The sequence below is a fragment of the Tenrec ecaudatus genome, chromosome 1, assembly GCF_050624435.1.
Source record: "Tenrec ecaudatus isolate mTenEca1 chromosome 1, mTenEca1.hap1, whole genome shotgun sequence".
Lineage (NCBI taxonomy): Eukaryota > Metazoa > Chordata > Mammalia > Afrosoricida > Tenrecidae > Tenrec > Tenrec ecaudatus.
Window position 1 is genome coordinate 221,643,308 of NC_134530.1, and position 24,484 is coordinate 221,667,791.

Here is a 24,484-nt window from a genome sequence, read left to right on the forward strand (position 1 = left end):
AGGGTGGGGGAAAGAACCTTTAACACGGTTAGAGTCGGAAAGGAAGTGGATAATATAGTGATTATGCATATGTGTGCTCGGTGCATATGTGACGTACATATATTCATTGCTGCTTCTAACAGCTCTATGCCATTAAGGTGCCGTCAAACCGATCCCCAATGCCCGGGTGCAGCTGCAGTAGACGGCCCAGAGGGCTTTCAAAGCGATGACCTTTTGAAAGTCAATTGCCAGGTTTTCTTCTCTCAAGGTGCTCCCAGTGGGTTTGAACTACCAACCTTCCAACTAGTTGTCGAGTGCTCAATCATTTGTGCTACTCAGCAAATCTCGCACCCCTATCCAAACTCACTGCCTTTGTGTTGGTCCTGACCCATCTCCACCTTCCACGGCAGGGTAGAACTGGCCCCTGTGGGGTTCTGAGGCTGTAACTCTGCGTGTGTAGAAAGTCTCATCTTTCTTCCTCGGAGAAGCTGCTGGGCTCGAATTGCTGACCTTGTGTTTAGCAGCCCAGCACCTCACTCACTGCCACCAAGTGTTCCTTGAACTCCGATGAAGTCGTTATTGTACAGATGGAGAAACTGAGGCACAAAGACGTACTAGGAAGCTGCCTGCAGTCTTGCAGAAGTGGCAGGAAGCCTGGTGCCAGGGGCTGTGGCTCTGTATCACCTGGCATGAAGGGGTTCTTCAGGGGCCACCCATGGTTGTGTTCACTCGACCAGCCACAGGCACTCTCGATGACACGAAGGGGGACCAAAGGGAGACATGGCCTTCAGCAAGTTTACAGCTAAGTGGACGAGATTAGATTCTTGATCAGCTGATCGGAGCGAGGAAGTGCTGGGACAGCTCACCATAGGGAGCTAGACCGAGTGAGGGGAACTTCCTTGAGAAAGGGGGGTCGGGGCTGAGGTCCTCGAGCTTGGGCTCAAGGGAGAGCTGAGGGCTGGAGGAGGCTGCGGGTGCTGTGGAGAAGGCTGTCCCCTCAATCGGAAACAACAGGCTGGTCTCTAGTGTGGGCGGAAGGCATGGTTTGCTGCGCCAGGGAAATGAACTTGAGATGGGCCTGCACTGTGGGGAGGGAGAAGGGGTGGGGTGAAAGCCCTGCAGGGCCCCCATGAGACACAAGACGATGGATGTGCAGAAGTGGGCAGATTCAGGATCCAGGATTCGATGGCCTAGTCTGGTCCCCAGGATGTGTACAGAAACTCTGGCCAACGTGGCTTCTTAGGCTCATATTACCAGGCATTCTCCCCGCTAGGGTCCTTATAAGGATCACTAGTCATTACCCCACCCCAACTTGGAAGTTGGTCCTCCCCCTTTTTCTACCAACAGTTATGCACTTGTCTTCTCCCAGACATGTTTGCTCCCTGTCTCCCCGCCTGACTTGACTTTCCCATCTGTATCTGTGTTAGTCTGGGTACTTTAGAGAAACAAATCCACAGAAACTCATGTATAAAAGAGAGTTTATATAAAGGTTAAGTGCACATCAAACATCCTAACCCAGTGCTGCCCAAGCTCACAAGTCCAACATTAACCCATATATGTCCAACACCAATCCACAAAGTCCTCCTCCATCTCACAAAATACACGCAATGACGCCGAATGCAGGAGGAAAGCTGAATCCGTGAATGTGTAAACATCTCTGCGCTGGCAGGGGTCTCCACACAGCTGCTCCAGCACCCAGGGCTGCATCGGGGTAGGTCCATGTGGCTTCTCCTCAGGGATGTCTTGCAGGAAGTGAGCCTTGCCAACTGAAGCAGGGAACTGGCTAAGGCAGATGCACCCTGGTCCGACCATCACAAAGCAAGAGACCCGAGAACTAGAAAGACGAGGCTCACTGAGCCATTTACCTCTACGCCCTTCAATTAACCCCACTTGTGTTTATCAGCCAGGTTGGCACAATAAACTTTAACTATATCAGTATCCCTCATCCTTATGATAGCAATGTCTACCTATCTGAGCGGAACCTTGTCATAACTTTGCATGGTAGTCCCTAAGTGGTCAGCATCCCCTCCCCTTCCCTTGACAATTTGATTCCAGCTGACATAAGGCGCCTCCACCAAAGTGACCTTCAAGATACATACTTAGAGAACATGGTGGGAAATTCAAGTAAAAACAACCAGAGCCAACATCTAACACTATAACCATAGCCCAATTAAAAAAAAATGCTGGAGGGAGTGTGGGGAGATTGGAACTCTTATCCATTGCTGGTTGGCTTGTAGAATACGTACAGCCACCTTGGAAAGCAATATGACTATTCCTAAAACAGATGGCAATAAAAATATCCTATGACCCAGCAATGTACAATATACAATTGGGCATATACTCCAAAGAAAATGAGACAGATCACGAACAGACAAATGCTCTCCCATGCTCCCTGCATCACAGTTCACAAGTAGTTGGAAACAGCCTACATGCCCATCAGTAGAAGAATGGATAAAAAACAATTTTGGTACATACAGTGGAATACTATGCATCCCTAAAAAAGGAAAAAAACCAACAGAGATGATACCTCATGACATGGAGGGATCTGGGAAACATTACGCTGGCTGAAGTAAGTCCATCTCAAAAGGACAGATACTGTCTGAATCCACTGCTGTGGGGACAGGCAACAAAATGGCACAGTTTGCTGCAGGGGACGCTTGACAAGGATGGGGGTTTAGAGCTTTCTGTTAGTTAAATTTTGGTTTTGTGTGATTTTTTTTGTTTGGATTTCTTCTTTCCCGCACAATCAATTTGGACCTAAAAATCATTTGATGCCAACAGGCTTCTTCCAAATAAACTCACATTCCGACTGGCCTCTCAAAATGCCCACTTTCCCCCCTCCAGTTTACAGAATGTTTGTCACCACACACACACACACACACACACACACACACACACACACACACACACACACACAGAAGTCTACCAAATTTGTAGTCTGGGAAGAGGTACCTGGATCTGCTTCAAACTGCTGGGGAACTCGGAGTGTGTACAGACTTGTTGGGGTGGAAGTGGTTTCTCTGGGGGGAGAGTCCAGAGTGCTCATACCTACTTCCAAAGGGCCTGCAACCCGCTGCCAGCCCCCCTCCGCCATTTGAAGAAGCATAAAGTGCTAGCATAAACCTTGTCTCCTTCAAGCTGGCTTCTTTCATGTCCTTGGAGGTCCAAGAGGCAATAGCTCAAACGGCCTGCAGCGGCCCCGTTTCCCCGACCAGCCAAAAAAGAGAAACAAAAAAGCCGTTTGACGCCCCATGCGCTCCCATTGCAGACGGCTCCGTGTGCTGTAAAACGGAGCCGTGCTTCCCAGGCACTGTCCTCCAAGGCTGCAGTCTGCCCGAGACGTTCAGACCTTCCTGACTTCCTAGGGGCCTGGGACTCAAAACTCTTAGTTAACAGCCACGAAACGGCATGCCACCAGGCAGCCCTCCTCCTGGCCCTGGGAAGTCGTTGCGGATACATTTCGATGACGTGGTGCCTGTCAGTCAACTGGCCTTGGCCCAGATCGGCTGTGCACGGAGTGTCCCAGCACCCTGTCCTCAAATATTCATGGAGGACCAGAGTGAGAATGGACGAGCAGTCCTGGTCACAATTTAAAGAAAGCTTTTGATACATTGTCACAAGGGCGAAAACTCCAAGCCTGGAGCTTAATTACACCAGACACGTGCATCTCATAAAATCGAATGTCATTTCTGAATAAGGGATTTCTTCTTCTGACAAAGAACATACCTCAGGTTCTTGGAACCCATGGCTGAAAGATCGGTTATTTCATTCTGCGGCATGGTTGGGATGGGTGTTGGCAAAAGACAGGAGGTGATTACATCCTAAAAGGTTTTAGTTTGACAAATTGACATCTCCCTCACTTTCTGGGAAATGATGAGAAGGAAGAATACATATTAAAAATTCTTCACCAGATGTGCAGTGGATAAGTTATCTACTTCAAAGGTATTTATCCAGTTCAGAAACTCTGGTCTCTCCCAGAGGAAAGAAAATTAGAAACAACTGATCCAAAAGACAAATGGGCTCCAACCCTCATCCTCCATGAGCCTGAAACCAGAAAAGCGAGAGGATGCCCAGCTGCCATGGCTGACTACTTTGAAGGAGATGGCAGAAATGTCCTCGGTGCAGTGGGAGAGAAACACAGACGACGCTGATGAGAGAGGAGGTAAAGGAGCTAACCCACTGTTAATTAAGAACTGGATGTGTAACACAGCTTGGAATCTACAGTCTGTTAAGATTTCCTTTTCGGAAACCCAGAATGTAACAGCCCTCCTCCCCGCTTGCAGTAGAAATGTTAGGTAGCTAGAGGCAGAAGCCAGAGGTTGTCCCTCTCCAGCCAAGGCCCCCCTACAGGAGGTTGCTGCAGAGAATCAGGGAGCCCAGCCAGCCATAAAGGCTAAAGGGCATGCGCAAATTCCTGCTCTAGAGCCAGGAAGGCATACACCCAGGTGGGCGGTACACCTGGACGGGCACCAATCTACACCAGATGGGCTTAATGCAGCCAATGAGGTCGACCAGTGCCGTTGACCAAGCCTCCCAGTGGAAGACCCTAAAGAGGCTGGAACTTGGAGACCAACTCTCTCGCTTCCAGCTGCTCCTCCAAGGTCTGTCTCTCTGGCTTGTCTTCCGTTTACTGTAACGCCAGAAACAGCTTTGATCCTTGATAAAAACCCACTTGGATCGCAAACTGGACTTCATCATGAATTCTTTCTTGTGTGAAGCCAAGGACCAAGGTATGTCTCACCCAAGATACCTAATAGAAATTCCTTTTAAACTTAATCAGTCAGGATGTTCCAATTCAGCAAGTATGAGTAAACCAGACCATCTGAGCAAGCTAAGCCTTTGAGACCTCGGAGAGTGACGGGCCAAAAATGGCCCCGTCGCTGTGAACCATGCCTCCTGTGTCCCATTGCCCACGTCCTCTGTTCATGGTAACAAGCCTGTTACCCTTTCCCTCGAACTTGCCACATAGTTTAGGGTATATAACTTATTTGATTTTCACTGAATCTTTGAAGCAGTTGGCAGTTAGCAAACCCACGGTCACGTGCTTGCAGAAATAAGCTTAGAATTTCTTGAATCAACCTAGTCTCTGCCTTTGGCTCAAAGAGTGATGGAATCCAAGACCATTGTGTCACCACATCATAAGAAATCATAACATACAACCATATTAACTGGTCTTATAGAGTGGAACACTCCCTCAACGACCCCCACCCCACCCACGATGACCATTCAAGCCTGGGACTGATCTCGACTTGGCGCTCAACTTTCAGCCAAATGAGAAGAATAACACGAGGGAGTTACTATTCCTTACAACAATCATGAGAGATCAGAAGGTCAGCATTTGCCCAGAGCTAAACACTAAAAAGGCAGGGATGGGCCAAAAGAATGGGTGAAGAAGGGAAAGGCAGGGAGGCAGAGGAAGAATGAGAGCACACTGTGGGGACTGTAGTCAACAGCAGGAGCAGAATACGTACGCATTGGTGAATGGAAAACCAATTTCCTCTAGAAACGTCTATTCAAATTACAAAATAAAACGTTTTTTTAAAAATAAATAAAGATAATTAGCCAGCTCAAATATTGGTCTCATATGATTCTGGCTCTTCACAAGCCTGTTTACAATAATGTTGCTGAAGAGAGACCTATTTGACTAAAATTGAATCTTATCTGATACCCCTTATTTTCAATGGTGAAATTACCTTTGTACTTTCATCTTAAACAAGTCAAGTATTGAACTCAAAGTCACCGGAGTTGCTCCTGACTCAGAGCGACCCTCTAGGACAAGGTAGAACGGCCCCTGTGAGTTTCTGAGACTGTAACTTTCGGTGTATCGCTTTCTCCTTCTGAGGGGCTGGTGGTCCTGGGGGATCACAGCCCAACTCATAAGCCACGAAGCCACCACGGCTCCAGTCAAGTCTCGGACCTTGAAAAATCACCCGGTGTGCTTACAGGAAGTATATTTCACTTATCATTTTTATTCCTTTACAAGGTTCTGTAAAGATCATCAAGTTCGTACTTGTCAGGTAACAGTTTCTGAGGCTGTTCTTTGTGGAAAAAGAGGTTCAGACGGGCCAGTGGGGGTGGACCGACGTCCACAGGAGCGACGCAAAGGCGGCCGAACAGAATCGGGAACTCGGGTCAGCTTCCAGTTTCACAGAGTCCGGTTCAGTATGCGGTGCCCCTTGAGCGGAAAACCACCTCCCAGGGAGAAGCTGGGCCGAGGTGTTGGCCTCCAGCTAGGAGTCCAGCTTCTCTGTGGTGGCAGAGCCTTCAGACGAAGCATCTATCGATCCGTCCCTTAATCAAGCCATTACCATTTCGAAGCGTCTCCTTTTGGCCTACTCCTCAGCTAAGGCTCATGGGAAGAGGACACAAATGTAGGCAGACTCCCTTCATAGGAGCCGTGAGATTGCTGTGCCTTTCTGTGGCACTGGGGAGGGAGGAAGGGTGCTGTCGGGAACCCCAAATGGGCAGGGGGGGCTGTGTTTTCCTGGAGGCGCTTCGGTCTCACTTTCTGGGGTCTCTCCCAGATGGAGGAGGACTGAATGAACCCCCTTCCCTGTGGACTGCCCCTCACTTGCTGCCAGCCAGCTACACTGGGCGCCCTGTGGCTCCTCTAACCAGCTGCTCTGGCAGGGTGCACAGGGTGGCGGCGCCAGCGAGCACCTAGCCCTGGGGCTGCGGCTTGTCGCCAGGTGCAGGCCTGAGGCTCCGCACATCCCTCTGTCAGCACATCCATCTGTCTGCGGCCCCGCGTGACCCCCAGAAGAAAGGGCACTTGGTAGGGCTTTTCGGCCATGCAGCCCAAAGCCTGCTGATTCGCTTTGGGAGTCCACACCGGGGCTCAGGGGGTAGACCAGGGCTGCACTGGGGACCCTTTCTCCGGAGCTTTTAAACTTCCGTGAACACTGCAGCAGTCTCAGTCTCAGGGACAAGTTTTAAATACGCCTGCTCTCCTGGGGGCTGATGGACATGCCCTTTCAGCAAAGAGGGAATGCACCAGACTTCGGCCTGTCCTTCCCATGGTGGAGGGGAGAGGGGGGGTTCTAGAACCTCCTTATTTAGTAGTTTCAGCGTCTTCATACTGTAGCCACTCACCTACTTACTTAAAGCATTGTTACCCTTACCAAGGGTCCATGCACTGGAGCAACCAAACCCCAAACTCACTGCCCTCGAGTTGATCTGGACTTGCAGCGGCCTACAGGACAGGGCAGAACTGCCCCTGTGAGTTTTTGAGGCTGTACCTCCCTACCAGAGTAGAAAGCCTCATCTTTCTCGGGCAGAGTGGCTGGTGGTTTCTAACTGACTTGAGATTGGCAGCCTACAGTAACCGCCCTGCCACCAGGGCTCTTGCCATGTCCTGGCCTAGAGGAGCCAAGTTCACCAACTCTGTTCGAAGAAGAGAAGTTTTCTTCTCAGGCAACACCAGCAGAGAGTTGGCTAGAAGTGCAGGCTGTCGTAATGGAATCCCACTTGTGATCAGAATAGAGCTTCTATCTTTGTACCCTGGAACACACACTCGGTGGGGGCGGGGTGGGGCAGTCACAGACTTTCCCGAGTGCTTTGCGTTACTCCACTGACAAGATGATCACAATCAGAACAGGAAGAGGAGCATTTATGCTGCACAAGCAACCCTCTTCGATGCAATGACCTCATGAACCCATTATTGTATGTGTCCTCCTTTCCTGCCCTTGTCTGCTCCTTGGGCTATGCTTTTGGCCAAATGTTGCCTGATTGGGCTCATATTGCTGTTGAGAATAAAGCAGCTGTCAAACGAGTTAGGCCGAATAAAAGGGAGACAAGCTGAGCTTCCATTTTTCACTGGATGTTGTTATGAGATTGTGTAGAGGCAGCTCTGGCTCGTAATGACCTCGTGTAATCGGCTAGAACATCTTTACTGTATGCACTTTAACACAGTGCATTTGTGGAATTCACAAACAGCCATCAGGATCAGCATCTTCATTTAAAAAAGAAGTCTGTGTTGCAGCTCATCTTATCACCCTTTTACTTGGCCTAAATAGTTTCCCACAGATGCTCCAGCTCAGGTGACCCTGTGCGTCTGTGAAGAACAGTGCTGCCTCCAGTTCCCTTTCTCTTCCCCGAAGGTTGACAGCAGCTGTACTCCCAACTGCCCAGAACTGGAGGCAACCACGATGTCCTTTTTGTAGCGGTTCTCGTCTGTTTTTCTCTTTTCTGTAATTATCTTGTTTGCTTACTGGTGACATTTTCTTGGTCGTTAGGTTGACAGAGTAAATTCGTTTTGGGTTCAGTAGGATGCACACACTGAGTTCCCCCACATTAGCTACAATCCCCTCCATGTGACAGCACTTTTCTGTCGGTCCATGGTACTTCCAGTCCGCTTCATTCAAATGTATCCCTATGTGTCCTCCTTTCCTGCCCTTGTCTGCTCCTTGGGCTGTGTTTTGGGCCAAATGTTGCCCGGTTCGTCTTGTATTGCTGTTGGAGCTGATGAGTCCATCCTTCCTTGATGTTATTTTTCACTGGATGTTGTTGTGAGCTGTTGTAGAGGCAGCTCTGGCTTATAATGACCTCATGTACGATAGAAGGAACACTTCCCTGTCCTTCGACAGCCTCACGATTACATTTAAATATGTACATACCTGTATTTAGGCCTCTATGTATGCCCTTTGCCTCCTCCTTCTCTCCTCTATTTCCTTTTGCTTTCCTCTGGTGCCACTACCATTCAGCCTTCATTTGGGTTTCTGTAATGCCTCTCGGTTATAAAAATATGGAATGCCTCACAAATTTGTGTGTCATCCTTGCACAGGGGCCATGCTGATCTTCCCTGTATCGTTCCAATTTTAGTCGATGTGCTGCCGAAGCGAGCACCATTGGTTTTATTTTTTGTTGTCATCGCTGTGTTCTCATTCGTTGCCTGTCTTGCTATGCCTTGTTTTTTGGTGCATATTATTATCTCCACAGATCTATCTAGATAAGATAGGCTGGATGAATAGTCTGGAGGAGAAAACAATGGGACCGATGGTTCCACGGGAATATGGGAGAGGGGCAGACAGAGGTAAGGAGGTGGTGTTGACTAACCCAGGGACAAGGGAGCAACAAGTGATCCAAAATTAGTGGCAAGGAGGGTGTGAGAGGCCTGATAAGGGCAATGTAACCGAGAGAAATTACTGAAACCCGAATGAAGGCTGAGCATGATAGTGGGACATGAGGAAAGTAAAAGGAAATAGAGAAAAGAACTAGGAGACAAAGGGTATTATAGAGGCCTAAATACAGGCATGTACATATGTAAATATACTTATATAGGATGGTGGGGAACTAGATCTATGTGCATTTATTTATAGGTTTAGTATTAAGGCAGCAGATGGACATTGGACCTCCACTCAAGTACTTACTCAATGCAAGAACACTTTGTTCTATTAAATTGGCATTCCATGATGCACACCTTCCTGACACAATTGCTGAAGACAACTGTGTGCATAAGCAACTGTGGTGAAGAAAGCTGGTGGTGCCCAGCTATCAAAAGATATAGCCTCTGGAAGATGTGGAAGAAGCACACCAGCCTGTGTGACCACAAGTTGTAGAAGGGACCAGGTATCAGACATCAAAGAACAAAAAACCATATCAGTGGGTGCCCACCTTCCTGATATGATCACTGAAGACAAATGTGTGCATAAGCAAATGTGGTGAAGAAAGCTGATGGTACACAGCTATCAAAAGATATAGCGTCTGGGGTCTTAAAGGCTTGAAGGTAAACAAACGGCCATCTAGATCAGAAGCAACAAAGCCCACATGGAAGAATCACACCAGCCTGGGTGACCACGAGGTGTCAAAGGGATCAGGTATCAGCCATCAAAGAACAAAAAATCATATCATTGTAAATGAGGGTGAGTGCAGAGTGGAGACCCAAAGGCCATCTGTAGGCAACTGAACACCCCCTTACTGAGGGGTTACACGGAGGAGATGAGCCAGTCAGGTGCAGAGTAGCAACAATGAAATATACAAATTTCCTCTCGTTTTTAAATGATTCCTCTCCCCTCCCCGCCACTATCATGATCCCAATTCTACCTTACAAATCTGGCTAGACCAGAGGATGTACATTGGTACAGATAGCAACTGAAAACACAGGGAATCCAGGACAGATGACCCCTTTAGGACCATTGATGAGAGTGGCAATGCCTGGAGGGTGGAAGGAGGGTGGGGTAGAAAGGGGAATCAATTACAAGGATCTACATGTGACCTCCTCCCTGAGGGATGGACAACAGAAAAGTGGGTGAAGGGAGATGTCGGACAATGTAATATATGACAAAGTAATAATAATTTATGAATTATGAAGGGTTCATGAGGGAGGGGGGAATGGGAATGGAGGGGAAAACTGAGGAGCTGATATTAAGGGAACAAGTAGAAAGCAAATGTTTTGAGAATGATGATGGCAACAAATATACAAATGTGCTTGACACAATAGATGGATGTATGGATTATGATAAGAATTGTACAAACCCCCAGTAAAATGATTTAAAAAATAAATCCACTGCGATCGAGTCGACCCCAACTGATAACAACCCTATGGGGAGAACAGCACCATTTCATCGGATTTTGGGGGCAGTAAATCTTTCTCCTTCCCAGTAGGGGGTGGGTTTGAATCACTGACCTTCTGGCTAGCGGCCCAGTGCTTAACCAACTACCCCACGCAGGCTCCTAGGATGAGCCTAAGAGGGGAAGCAAAGCAAAGCAGGGGAGAAAGAGGAAGTCCATTGAAGACAAAGAAATGAGATGACGTCATCATAATGTAATAACAAGCTCCCCAAACCACTTGCCACAGAATGATGCACACTGACGGTAGCCTCATGTGTGTCAGAGCATAACTACTCTGTTTTCAGTGACTGATTTTTCGAAATTAGATCACCAGGCCTTTCTTCCAAGGTGCCTCTGAGTAGATTCGACTCTCTAGTCCTTCTCTAGACACATAGCCACACGAACATCACATATAAGGGGCTTCCTATTGAACGAACTCTTGCGTATTCCCAGCCCCGAGCCAAGCGTGTCTCCTTGGTAACCCAATTAGTTCTTACAACAGAATTAGGTGAGTACTATCATTATCGCTATTTTACCTTCAAGGAAATATCCAACAAGAGGTGATGACCTGCCCCCGATCAGCCAGGCAGTAGTTTAGGGTATAAACTCGGATGGATTGCTACTCTTCACTTCCATCTTCTCGACAAGGTCATGATCACACGCAGGGGAGATTCTTTTTCTTTTAAGTTGCTGTTGTCTTTAAGTAACAGTCGGGCTTCCTAAATGGGAAGACTGTGGTTCTGGGGTCTGGTTCTATTGCCATTCCCCTGACCCGCCCTCTGGGGCCCTGCTTCAGCAGCCACTCATCACTGAGCCGAGGCCTTGGGGCGGAAAGGCGGAAGACGAGAAGGCACTCCCTGTGCACCATTCTAACCCCAGTACATCGGCACCTTCCCCACGAGGAGCCTGCTTCTTACTTATATCCAACCCAAAGACGTCAACCAGGATCCAGATTCCAGCTCCTCTCCGGCCACCTCCAAGCCTTCTCAGCTTCCTGTGGGGTAAGGCTGCTTGGATGGTTTCCCTGGGAAAACCACCAGGGACAATCTGTGGTTTGGGGGTGGGGGGGAGGCACCAGGCAGGGGCTGCTGAGACCAGGACATGATGTCACTGGGGAGAGATCAGAGTGAGGCGTGGTGATGAGGTGTGGCCTCCTGTGGGAAACAGAAAGATTTCTCCCAAGTTATCTCCCCCAAACATATGCCAAACCCAAGACGCTGCTTGCTACGCATGGTAAATGACTGTACACTAGGAGGTCGGCGAAGGTAGGTCAGAGGTTATTCTCTTAAGGGTATCAGCCCTCTAGAGCAACCAAACTGTCTAGTCTGACTCACCCTAAGTAGGGCCCACTCCCTTCCGATATTGTTCCCTTGAAGGAGAGCCCGAAGGCAAGCCCAGGACCACTCAAGGATGACTCAGGTTAGGCTACTAGAGTGAGTCTAGAGTCCGCCCATCTCACCACATAGGTACCCCCATTCCCTCCCTTTACTGTCGCGTGCACACCCCTAGGTCATCCCCCTCCTCCTGCTTGTGTTGCCTGTGTTGCAACCTCTTCCTATGACGTGGACTCTGATCTGTAATCAGAGGGCTTGCACGCACCCAGAGATATAGAAGCTTTGGTTAGAAATAAACCCCGCTTTCTCTCTCTCCTGCTCACTCGTCCCCCACCTCCACGTGTATCACCAAGAGGAGCTGAGGTGAGCATGCTGCCATGAAACATGTCTGACTTCTTCATTATTTTACTCTCTCTCTCTCTCTCATCTCTATTTCTCTATGACTTTAATATAATCTTTATATATCTTAACCGTACGACTGCACCTACCGAGCCTGTAATGAGTTGTGGGAGGCTGGCTACCCCCCAGTCTCCATTTTTGGTGTAGAAGGTTGAATCCGAGGCTCCTGTGCACACCCTCACAATGGTTTATGGGGGCCCTTCTCTGTGGGCTCCACCAAGAGGCAAAGATCATGTCCCCGATGGTGATGAAAGAGGAGAGGGGGGGGTTGAGAACAAAAACCAGGAACAATCTTTGGCGTCCTGTGCCCTCGGAGCAGCAGACACACACAGTGAACCACACAGCCTCTGACGCAGGTGCCTAATAAGCAGGCCTGGCGTTGGCTTTCTCTGAAGGCCCTTTGAGACGAAAAAGAGACCCATCAAGCAGGCGTCGTTGAGGGTGGCCTTCAGGGGATGGGGTGTAAGGAAAAGCCCCCGGGGTCCCTGGGAGCCCAGCACCACCTCCATTCCTAGGGTAACACCAGAGCACAGATTTTCAAGATGTGAAGCGCAGACCATTTCTTCAGAGTCACCTGTGAAGCATCTCTTTAAAAAGCCTCCGAGCTCCACCTCCACTACCTGCATCTTCCACCCCCAGGTTCACAAGGTTGTAAAACACATCTGCATTTGTCTCTTGAAAAACACCCACTGTCCAGTGCTCCTGACACCTGGAGGCTTCAACAGATTTCCATGCCTCTGAGAAAGCCAGAGCGCCATCCTGAAGCCCATTTTTCATCACTTTCACAAGCAGACCACAGAACCGCCGGGCCAACCCGGGACCAAGATGTGCTTTCTGTTATCGTATTGAGAGCTCAGCAGCATTTCCTGTGCCCCACGCTTCATTAGCACATTTCCTGTGACTGACTGTCTATTTCCATTCCGGCAGAAGGCGGGGCAAGAGCAGAGCAGATGGGGTAGGATTAGCTTCTCACGGAGGCTCTCCTGGGGCTCCTGGCAACCCCCCACCCACTGCTGTGTCACTCAAGCTCTCCCAGGAAGGCAAAGACCATGGATTGTCCTTGAGCGGCCTCCCTCCTGAGCAAAGCACCAGGACCAGCTCCTACCGCATCCAGGTAGAACCAATCAGTGGTTTTCCTGTTTTGGGTCAATTCAACCTGACATTTCAAGGGCAGGGACAAGGTAGGGAGTTTGTCAGTGGGGGCAGGAGGAGGGGGCGCATTCTAGCAAGAAAGGTTGAGAGCTTATGAATGAAAGAAACAAAACCAGAAGACTTTTATTTATAGACAAGGTAGAGATTTTTCTAGAAAGAAAAACAGGTGTTGGGGGGAACTTTAAAAAGAAAGAAAACAGGGGCGGGGAATGTGTGGATGTGCTTTATACAATTGATGTATGTATATGTATGGATTGTGGTAAGAGTTGTTGGAGTCCCTAATAAAATGTAAAAAAAGAAAAGAGGAGAAAAAATGATTAGGGCAAAGACTGCACAGATGTGCTTTATACGATTGATGTATGTATATGTATGAACTGTGATAAGAATTGTATGAGCCCCAATAAATTGTTTAAAAAAAAAAAAGAAAGAAAACAACAAAAGGCTTGCGGTACCAAGACTGCAGTCAATAAACATTTCAGCACAAGAAATCCTAAGGGTAAAAATTTGGAGTTGGTGCGTGTTTCAAAGACATGGAGAGGAGAAGACTTTATCTAATTGTGTTATATTATCTACTAGCAAATTATATCACACATGATTATATGCACACTACAAACCAATTTGCCTTTTCTCCTACGGGGTCAGCAACCCAGGAAGAGCCAGGACAGGTGATAGGTGTGCTGGCCAACTGATTATGCCCAAGAGGAAACAGAAGGAGAAACTGAGCCGAGGGACCATCGTGAGGTCCATATGGCCATGGATCATATCACCCCAGCCCTTTCAGGACTCGAAAGAATGACTGTGGAACCCAATGCTCTTCCAGTGACTCCCGGCAGCCCAGATGGGTGAGTGATTTGGGAGGTGAGCCCCACCAGCCTCTGATTTAGACCCAGCATCCTGAACAGCCTGGGGGCTTCTGGCACAACAGTGCCGCCCCTCCTCTCAATCTGGCTGAGGTCCATGGAGACCACCAAAGTCTTGGTTCAGAGAAGTTTTCTCAGGGATGCTAGGAGGACAGGAGTGGGTATTGAGGAGGCGGGAATTGTCCGAGCCGAGGCAAAGCTGTGAGAACACAGAATTTTCTTAGGGTGATGTGTCCAACTGGCTGGGTTTCCCCAGCCCTAATAACCTGGTTGCCAGACTCAGTCTCTCCGACCCCAGGTCTCACCAATCACTCTTCAGAAAGGCAATCTCCCAGAGTGATGGAAACAAAAGGCCCATTTTCCCCAGAGATGGGCTTTCAGGGCTTAAAAAAACTTGCCAGGAATGAAAAATGGAATTGAGCCATGTCTTTAGGATATGAAATCTCACAGAATGCACCATGAGTGTAATTTTACGGTGACAGCTTTTAATCTCATGCAAACAAAAAGAAGTCCAGCAGCAGTTGAGCCTTTAGCAACCCTGGTATGAGAAGAGTCTGATCCAATGCATGCACATATTTCCAAATGGTCAAAGTTGGGGGGGGGGAGTTTTATCACCGTGATATATGAGCACATGACACTTGCAGGTGGACATGGGCATCGATAATGAATTTGTAGAAGTTTCCAGAACCCTGCAGTTCACCCTCTCCCCCAAGTATTTCTATGTTCAATCATGTCTTTAGTGACTCCCTCAGCCATTTAACAAATGTTTATCTGGTCCCCTCTGAGAACCAGACCCTGTTTCAGCACCAGGTACAGGATAGACTGGTCTCTGACCCGCTGAGGCTTCCAGTCAAGTGGGGGAGAGGCAGATGATAAAGGGGGGGGGGCTTCTAAAGGTTGGTGGGAAAATGCCATCATCTTTTTATTCCTTTATTCACAACCTTTTTGAAGCCCCCTTGTATAATAAGATCAGTCCTTCATAAGCGCTAAGGTTTAATGATTTGTTTTGCTTGGTGTTAAATTGAGGGCATTTGTTCTGATGGTGCATGGGGGAGAATAGGCATCTACACAGAGCTGGGGTAGGAGGCTGAAAGGAAGGAGTGGTCAGGAAGGGCTGCTGGAGGAGGTACCATTTCAGAAGAGATCAGGGTGAAATGTGGGACAGAACCCACCGGTGCTGGAAGCAGAGGGCTCATGGCAGACATAGCTGCAGCCCTGAGACAGGGTGGTACATGGCATGAGCAAGCGACAGCAAGATGTCCTGGTGACCAAAGGGCAGGAGCCAGGTGCAAAGTGGTAGGACATGAGGTCAGAAGGCAGGCAGGAGCCAGACCCTATGGTGCTTCGGTGTCCTGATAAGGTAGAGACCATTAGCTTTAGTCCAAGTGTCGTGGGAAGCCATGACGGTCACAAGACGAGGGGGATGACTGAACCCACAATTAGGAAGTGGCTCTGAGGACCTGTCTCAAGGGTCTCATGGGCACATGTAAGTAAAGCTTACGACGGGGGCAAGAGTGAAGCCCGGAGGCCAGTTCGGGAGGTTCTTGAAAGACCCAAATGAAGTCATGGTGGGCTTGGACCAGGGTGGAGCTGAGAAGGGGTTGGGTTGGAGACAGATAGATGACCAAGGAAGAGGGACAGCACGCCCCGATTGACAAGAAGAGGAGGAAGAGAAGGAGCCATTCAGGATGGCTTTACGGTTGTAGGCTAGTCGCTGATGGGAAACTAGACGGAGCAGCGGTGTCTCTGAGCAGAGCAGGAGTCCTGTGTGGGAGGTCTGGGTTTGAGATGGCTGTTTGGCAGCCTCAAGGAAAGGTCAAGTGGAAGGTTGGGTAAACAAACCTAGCTCTCAGGAGCACAAACACCCTCCCAGAGGCTCCCTGCAGATGGCTTGTCTTGTCTTAGGGGCAGTGTGGCTGCTGCTGTTTTGCTGCTGCAGGGCCTCTGGGGCGGGCCCTCTGAGCCTCCTGCACAGAGCAGAGCCTAGGCCAGCAGGAACCCCAGCCCTGCGGAGGAGCGGCCAGGTGGCCCAGGACTTGTTCAGGGTGTTTGCGTTGGCTCGATTCCGCACCCAGACAGAACGTTGCCTGGAGACCATTTCCACACTTGGGGCAGGTGGGTGGAGGGGACTCCAGGTCACGCCAGCTGGACTCTGCAACCAAGACACTCCCTGATTATGAAGTTGGGCAAGCCGCTCCTCTCCTCCGGGAAAGCCAGGAAGCTCCAGGAGGGGAAACGCAGGGCAGATGAGCTTGCCTTGGCAGGTTTGGGGTTCAGCAGGGTGGCGTAGAAAGAGCGTGATCTTAGGGCCCAAACAGATCCAGAGTCAGATTTTATCTGGGTCCCTTCCTAGCTGTGTGATCTTGATAAGTTCTTTGAACTTCCTGAGTCTAAAACTTGGCTTCCTTGACAACAGAGAGAGATAGGAGCTGGTTACACAAATGAAGTCAGTTGGGATTTAACGCCCTGGCTCACAGTAGGCACTCGAAGGGGGTTTGTCCCTTCCCCTTTCTCTCCTCAAAGTCACTATTCAGAGACTCACACTCCCTTCCCTCCCCGCATCCCTGCCAGCTTGGGTTTTCCTTCCTTCATCTGGTCAGTTCCAAACCCCCAGGGCTGGAGCTCCTTGTAAGGAGGCTTCTTGCCCACTTCCCGCTCCTGTGTTGGGAGGACAGCGCTGGCTTTCCTCGTAGGGCTGACAACCAGAGCCCTGGCATCTTCTCTGGGTTTGCCGCACTTCTGGTCACCCTCCTGATCATCGCAGCTGTCTGCATCCTGTGGAACTGGAATAAACGGAAGAGGGGTAAGTCTTCCGTTCCAAACGCTAGATACGCATCCGTAACCAAGCCTGACGTTGAAAATCCACCTTGAGTGAGCTCTTCTCCCCATATCTGTTGGGTCACTATGAGGCAGAATCAGCTAGACGACTGTGGGTTTGGTTTGGTTGGGTTTTTTTTTTTTTTATCTCATCTCCTGTTCCTGGTATTCCTGTGTGGAGCAGTTGGCTAATATGCTCAGCCACTAACCACAAGGCTAGAAGTTCCAGACCACCCAGGGGAAACCCTGCAGAAGTTCCTGACAGCCCACTTTCAAAGCAGAATCAGCCAGGAAAGCTCTTTGGAGCACAGTTCTGCTTCGAAGAGCATGGGTCGCCTTGGGTTGCAATCAAGTCCATAGTAGCTGGGTTTTATTTTATTTTACTTTTTATTGAAAGATCATTTTATTGGGGGCTCTCACAACTCTTAGAACACTCCATACATCATTTGCATCAAGCATATCTGTACATATGTTGTCATCATTCTTTTCTAGACATTTATTTTCTATTGAGCCCTTGGTGTCAGCTCCTCTTTTTTTCCCTCCCCTCCCCCACCCACCCTGATGACTGCTTGATAAATTATAAATTATTATTCTCATATCTTACACTGACCACTGTCTCCCTTCCCCCATGGTTTCTGGTGTTCATCCTTTGGGGGTGGGGGTGGTTATGTGTCAATCATTGTGATAGGTTCTCCCTTCCTCCCCTCCTCTCTCCATCTTTCCCCTACCCTTATGGTATCACTATTCCCATTCCTGTTCCTGGAGTCCATGTGTAGTGACAGTAGCTGGTTTTGAAAACTTCCCACACCCAGGTCTTTTCCAGGGGCAACCTATTGAACCAGGGTGTCTTATGTTGAGACGAATTCATCATGATTCACTCCATCTTTAGATAAATCGGTCTCATTGAAGATTCTGAGCCAAAGCTCCCAAATGCCCAGTGTTGACCTGAGTTTGGTTGTGAAAATCATTAGTTCTCTATCTCCATTTTTTTGCTCCCTGCTTCCATTCACCAAGTCCCTCAATTTGTCTGGCTCAAATGGGGACAAGTCTGAAATTTATTTTTATATAATATATACAAGAGGAGGGGGTTATTTCCAGGGACCATTCCATGCCCAAGAATCCACAATCTGTACAGTGGATTCCTGCCCTGACCCCCAGCTCTCTTATTGCCCCCCAGCCCCAGTTCCTTACCTCCGAGTGACTGTCACACCCTCGCTGACCCTGCCTCAACGTAGAGAAAGATCCAAGAACATTTATGACTTCTTGCCTCAGAGGCAAGAAGAGCCAGGTAAGTCCTTGTGCTTACTGCCTCGAGTCCAAGACAGCACACTTATGCTGGGGAGCACACCTCTCCCCCCATCCGCAGCCACTTCCTCTCAGCTGGCAGCCCTATCTGCCCCTCCGAGGGCACCTAAGAAAACAGGATAGTCTGGGTGCCAGGCGCAGCTCCCACGGGGACCTAGAGAGCTTTGCAGAAGGAGGAGACCAGCCTGGGCTTGGGGTTGGGTTTTGTCTGGATTTTAAGGAGAGGAGCCCAGTGGTGTAAAGATTATCTGTTAAGGTCAGTGTTTAAAACCACCAGCCGCTCCCCAGGAACAAGACAGGGCTTTCTACTCCCATAAAGAGTAATTGCATCAGAAACTCTCAGGGGGCAGTTCTAGCCTGTCCTATAGGGTCGCAGTGAGTGGGCACCGACTCATGGCAGTGAGTTGGTTTGGGGTGAATGTGGGTGTTAAGGTGGCTGAGAAGTGAAGTGTCTAGGTGTGAGGAGAACCGGGCCACCACTCAGAAGCATTCTTTTCAGCCTTTCCAGTGCTGGGGGCACTGAGGGTGCTAGGTCCCTGAAAGGTCATCATTGTAGCCCTGACCCTCTGAGCTCAGACATGAGGCCTTGGGCTGAAGATAGCAGGCACCTCACAAGCAAGCTTCACCCATGAAGTGATGGTTTTCTGGGATGCAGCCTTCAGGAGGCTCACTCTGTTCTATCCTTTCAGGAAGCCATCACGCCAGGAACATCCGTATTTTCAGTACTGAGAGTCTCCTGTCCAGAAATTCTGACAGCCCTACCCCTGAGCATCTGGTAAGAGGCGACCCCCTTGGGAGGAAAGGCCAGGTCTCTGGCCGGAGAGCTGACATGAAGGAGTGCGGGTCTCAGATCTTGCTTCTCTGCCAATAATCAAGATGTCCTTTGGCCTTTGCCCAGTACCTTTCACATGTCCCTATAACCCAATATGGAAAACTACGAAAAATAAAAGCAAGTCCTTGAGGTTTTAAGAAAGACACCAGGACATGTGCATTCCATAACATACTGTCAGCGCCAAAAGGGAAGATTGGAACCAAGATGTGATAAGTTGCTTATCCACAGGAGGGGTGGCTCCCCAGGAAGGCACCCGAGTAGGGCAACATGCCTGTTGGTGCTCCAAGCACGTTTGCACCTGCTTTGTGACTGAGAGGAGACCTGGGGGCATAGTGGTTACTCATTGGGCTGGGATCTGCATGGTCAGCAGTTCGAAACCACCAGCTGCTTCTGCAGGAGAAAGACAGGGATTTCTACTCTGGTGTCTCGGGGACTCACCGGGCAGTTTGACCCTGTCCTGTAGGGTCACTATGAGTCAGCGTTGACTCGGTGGCTGTGAGTTTGGTTTTGTTGCTGTTGTGAATTCAAGACCTGGTAGCGCAGTGGCAATGCGTCGGGCTGCTAGCCACAAGACCAACAGTTCAAAACTGTCCGTAGCTAGCTCCTCGGGAGAAAAAGAAGGCTTCCTACTCACATAAAGAGTAATCACCTCGGAAACGCACAGAGACAGTCCTACTTTTGCCTTACAGTGTTGCTATGAGAGAAGAGCCCGTGTCAGATTTTCAACAGCCTTCAGTCTTTCCGGAGAGAAATGAGACAGACGGTCTGCTCCCATCAAGCTTTCCAGCCTTGGAAAGCATAAGGCTTGGTTCTACTGTGCCCACAGGCTCTCTATGTTTGCACTCCTGTGGATACGCAACTTATCATGTCTTTGTTCCAATCTTCCATGAATCCAAAGGGACTCAGTGGCAGTGGGTTTCAGTGGATTATCCTCAGTTGCAGAAAGAGACATCAGTCATTCATTCCTCTGTCGCTGAGTTATAATATGATGAACAAACTAGAGCTGTTCTTTGAGGGGGTGTTTACTTGGGATCATCCAGTTGATTTCAACTCACAGTGACCCCAGGGTTTCCTATGTTGTCATCTTTACAGGAAGAGATCCCCCATGGCTTTCTCCCAGGGAGCTGCGGGGTGGGTTCGAACTCCCAACCTTTCGGTTAGTAAACTAGTGCTTAACCCTTGTGCTTCCCAGGCTTCACGTGCCTTCTTTGTGGTTCAGAGGATAGCTAGCGAGAGTCCCATGCGTCTCATGATCTGGCTCCGCAAACAGCTTCCAGGGAAGAACCCGATCATGGTTCCATGAGGAGGCACCATGTATCAGAGGGCCCACTTTGAAGAGTGGGACACTCTTCTTCTTTTCTTTTTTGGGGTACACTCTTTTTCCTAGAGAAACTCATGCTTGTGTGTTCAGGAGCAGGCTCTGTTTTGTGGTCATCCTCCGATAAGTTCAGTGATACTGAAACTTTAAGACAGGCCAGTGTGTTCCGTGACACGATATCAGAACGGAAATCGATGTTTTCCACAAAGACACAATACTGTGCTTATACAAATGAAGGTCACGTTCAATTCCTATGCTTCCTGCTCCTCCGGGGCATCCTGCTCTTTGCACTCTGCTACTGCCTGTCCAGATGTCCCCAGAGTAGTAAGTCTGAGGGGCTGCTAAGGGCAAGGAAGAGTAAACTCCATTGGCAAAGCTCATTCCAGCAATGATTGTACCACTCTTCTTGATATCATTGAGCTACTGGAGTCTATATGTGGATAAGGGGCCAATAAAACTGTTTTTTTAATGCTCGTTCCAGGATGTAGGTGGGGTTTGAGTGGATTTTGCATTTAGACACAAGGTCCCAAACTGACTGAAGCCTATGAATACATAAGTTCAAATATCTTTATATTTCAAGTATCTGGATTGTGGGAGCATCTGAAACAAGTTGCCAACTTCTAAAACTTGAGATTTCATATTAACAGTCTAGATTTTCAACTTTCCTTCAAAAGCCAGAAGGCCCAGAAACACCAAGCCAGCATCCTAAATGCCAAAGTCACATTTGCACACAATAACATATGCCTCTTATAGGTTGTTTTGTTGTTCTTCTTCTTGATTTTTCAAGCCATTCAACCGTTTGGGGGCAGTACTCACCTATGCTTGCTGTGTTAGTCCGGGTTGACTAGAGAAACAAAATCAGAGACACTCACATGTGTAAAAGAAAGAGCTTTACATCAAAGATTAATTGAACATTAAGAATACATCCCAGTCCAGTTCAAGTCCATAAGTCTGGTATTAGCCCATATGTCTGTCCGCTAACAGCCTATAAATCCACTTCAGACTCACGTAACACATGCAATGACGCCAAAAGCAGGAAGATCACAGGTCAGTGGGTGGAAAGTCTTGTGGACACAGTGGTGGTGGAAGCATCTTAGCGCTGGCGTGGGTCTCCACATGACTCCTCCAGCTCCCTGAGGGTGGCTCCTCAGCAGGAAGGTGAAGCTGAGAGAGGTGTGGCCCACCTCCAGGGAGAAAGCGAGGAAGTTCCCAGGATCCTCATGAGAAGGCCACTCCCACAAGGAGGCATCATCAGGTTGTGACCTGATTGACTCCACCTCAGCACTTATTTATCAAGTTGACATGAAATTATGTAACTACCACACTTGCTATGAATGTTATATGCGTGGGCATGTTGTTTGCAAAAAATGCAGTAATAATTTAAGCCCATTTGTTAGCTACCTGCTAATAGCAAGCCTTTTATTTTTTTAAGTGTTGTTTGTTTGTTTGTTTCCGAACACTAGCTGTCTTTGTGGTCTGGTGCTTCTCCAACAGAAATGTCACAAGTGAGTGGCGTTCACAGACAGATTTCATCTCTCACAATGAAGGAGATCAGAAATCCAAAACCAGGGTGCCAGCTCCAGGGCAAGGCTCTCTGTTCACTCAGGAGGAAGGTCCTTGTCTCTTCTGAACTTCTGCTCCCTGGTGAGCGTCACATGGCTGGTCATTTATCTTCTGCTCCTCTTGCTATTTAATCTCTTTTCTCTCAGAAGAGATTAAACGCAAAACACACTGCACTCTGACCTGGCTTGCTTTATTAACATAACACAGCAAGACATAACCCTTTCCCATTTGGGATAGAGGTAGGGGTTAGGATTCCCAGCACACCTTTTAGGGAGACATAATTCACTCCGTAACACTGGTAACCCATTTCCTCTTCACAAAACTCTTCCCATGTTGTTATGATTATCCCCACATTATAACCTGGGGAGACTAATTTGACTTTATGCATGTGGTTAAGAGATTGGATGAGTTGTACAATCTCTTTCATAAAGTAAGTAGTGTGACTGGGATTCGGTTCAGTCTGAACCAAAGCCCGAACCTTTAGCCACTGTGCCACGCTGCCTCTCACGCACCCAGCGTCTCCAGTTCATAATACTAACCCCCTGCTCCCCACTGACCACATCCTCTTCTCCACAGCCCTCACGAGCGGGCAATGCCCTCCAGGTGCGTGAGGCCCATGCCTGTCCTGCGGGGTACCCAGTGGATGTCTATGACAACGCTTTGGTGCCCCAGATGTGTGCCACTCTCCCTCTCTCAGCACATTACATCAATGCCCACGCTTCCAGGGATGACTTGAGCATTTCTTCAGAGGAGTCCAGGGATTATGTCAATGTGCCCAAAGCGGAAGAGATGGTGGAGAACACAGTTTCCAACTCCCCCGGGAGCCTCTTTGTCCTTCCAAGTGCACAGGAGTTGGACGTTGCTGAAAACAGAGACGCGCGTTGTGCGGCTGCCAGCGACTGCACCAGATGTTGGTCTGCAGGAACCAGCATTCGTGATGAGGAAAGTTCTTCTCAGACGTCAAATGACTATGTCAACATGTCAGAGTTGGATGTTGGAGTCACCCAAGGGGAGCAGCCCTGGATGACCTTTCAGAGCTACAGAGATTATGAAAATGTCCCAGCTGCAGATGCCAGTGGCAACCAGCTGCAGGTGGGGGCAGAGATGACGCCTTTCAACACAGACCGTGCAGGGGGCGAGACAGATGCTCTGGGATCCCACCCCCAGCCTGCCAGGCAGTCAGGTGGCTCCCTTGTTTTCTTGGATCACGGGGCCTTTCAAACATTGACAGAGGCTGGGACTAGTCAGATGAAGCCAGAAGAGACGTCAAGTGAGGACAATAGTGACTATGAGAACGTACTTCCTGCCAATCTAGGGGACAGGGCCTCTGAGTAAGGGCTGGGCACACGGCTCCTTCCTGATGAATCAAGACTTAGCCAGCCAGCTGGAAAGCCGAGTGGAGTGCTTTATCCTGTGGGATCCACCGCCAGCAGAGTCTAGTGGTGACTTGTGACCACTCTAGTGTCTCAGTGGATTCATTCAGTTGAGCTCAGAAGAGGCTGGGGGAAGTAGGGGGGAAAAGGCTAAGAGAGAGCAGAGCCTTGGGGAGGCCAGACAGCAATTCGCCCCCCACCCCCAAATATAACTCATGTATCAATAGTTGGATCATATTAAGAAGAGCTGTACACTCATCACAAACAGTCTTAGAACATTTTCACATTTTCCTCATTCTTGTTCTCACCCTTGTTAGCTCCCCATTTCCCTGCAACCCCCTCTGCCATGTCCATAGGAACCAGTAATCCAGTGACGCGCTATAAGTCACCTATCCTGGATTTCATGTGTAGAAAACGTTAATAAACACCCCCAAACAACTAGCAAGAATAACAAAGTAAAACAGAATAACAAAATAAAAACCTCAGTGGAAATGAAAGCAGAAAATATCACAAACTAGATCAAATTGCAATGAATTATCAGGGAGATCAAATGATAAGGTGCTAAATTGTCACCTACCTGCATCTGCAACAGCGCACCGTCTGGTGCACTTTGCATGTTAGCAAGGCTCTTCGGATCTCTGGCCCGCAGACAGCAACTCTTATCAAGTAAGGGGTTGTCGTTTATTATCCCAATCTGCCTGGTTGGGCTGTTGGGAGATCAGAAATGGGCTAGTCCCTCGGTGCACAGGGGAGACAGTCATCTGAAGTCCTGGCCTTCACTGACACCCCGCCGCAGAGCAAGAGTACAGATTATTTTTGTAATCTAGGCAGAAATAACAGGAAGGACGAAGTCAAGGATGGGCGCTTTCCACTTTTAAAAACACACAACTGCAGATAACCAAACACCAGTTCCTCTTGGTTTGCATGGCTGTTAGCCGCAACCTGGGACAACTACTGGGTAGCTGCTTATAAACCTAAACACACGCTTGCCATATCACCTGCCA

The 24,484-nt window shown here is 48.8% G+C and overlaps 1 protein-coding gene and 1 non-coding gene across 2 annotated transcripts; one reads left to right on the forward strand and one right to left on the reverse strand.

Annotated features, from left to right (window-relative positions):
- Positions 1 to 8,716: 8,716 nt before the first annotated feature.
- On the reverse strand, positions 8,717 to 8,823 carry LOC142438180 (U6 spliceosomal RNA). The gene has a single exon (XR_012782607.1). It is a non-coding gene; the product is annotated as a U6 spliceosomal RNA (small nuclear RNA).
- A 5,342-nt stretch (positions 8,824 to 14,165) lies between these two features.
- On the forward strand, positions 14,166 to 23,442 carry LAX1 (lymphocyte transmembrane adaptor 1). The gene is made up of 5 exons (XM_075540540.1): positions 14,166 to 14,254; positions 16,966 to 17,075; positions 18,267 to 18,381; positions 19,088 to 19,169; positions 22,684 to 23,442. Exons 1-5 carry the CDS (start codon positions 14,166 to 14,168, stop codon positions 23,440 to 23,442), a joined length of 1,155 nt encoding a protein of 384 aa, XP_075396655.1.
- The last annotated feature ends 1,042 nt before the right edge of the window (positions 23,443 to 24,484 follow it).

Bases quoted from the DNA above. Each gene is read 5' to 3' on its own strand.
- LAX1 (XM_075540540.1), top strand. From the start codon at position 14,166: ATGGATCATATCACCCCAGCCCTTTCAGGACTCGAAAGAATGACTGTG. The intron at 17,076-18,266 runs GTAAGTCTTCCG...ATTGCCCCCCAG, and splicing joins CTGGAATAAACGGAAGAGGG to CCCCAGTTCCTTACCTCCGA. The intron at 19,170-22,683 runs GTAAGAGGCGAC...TCTTCTCCACAG, and splicing joins GCCCTACCCCTGAGCATCTG to CCCTCACGAGCGGGCAATGC.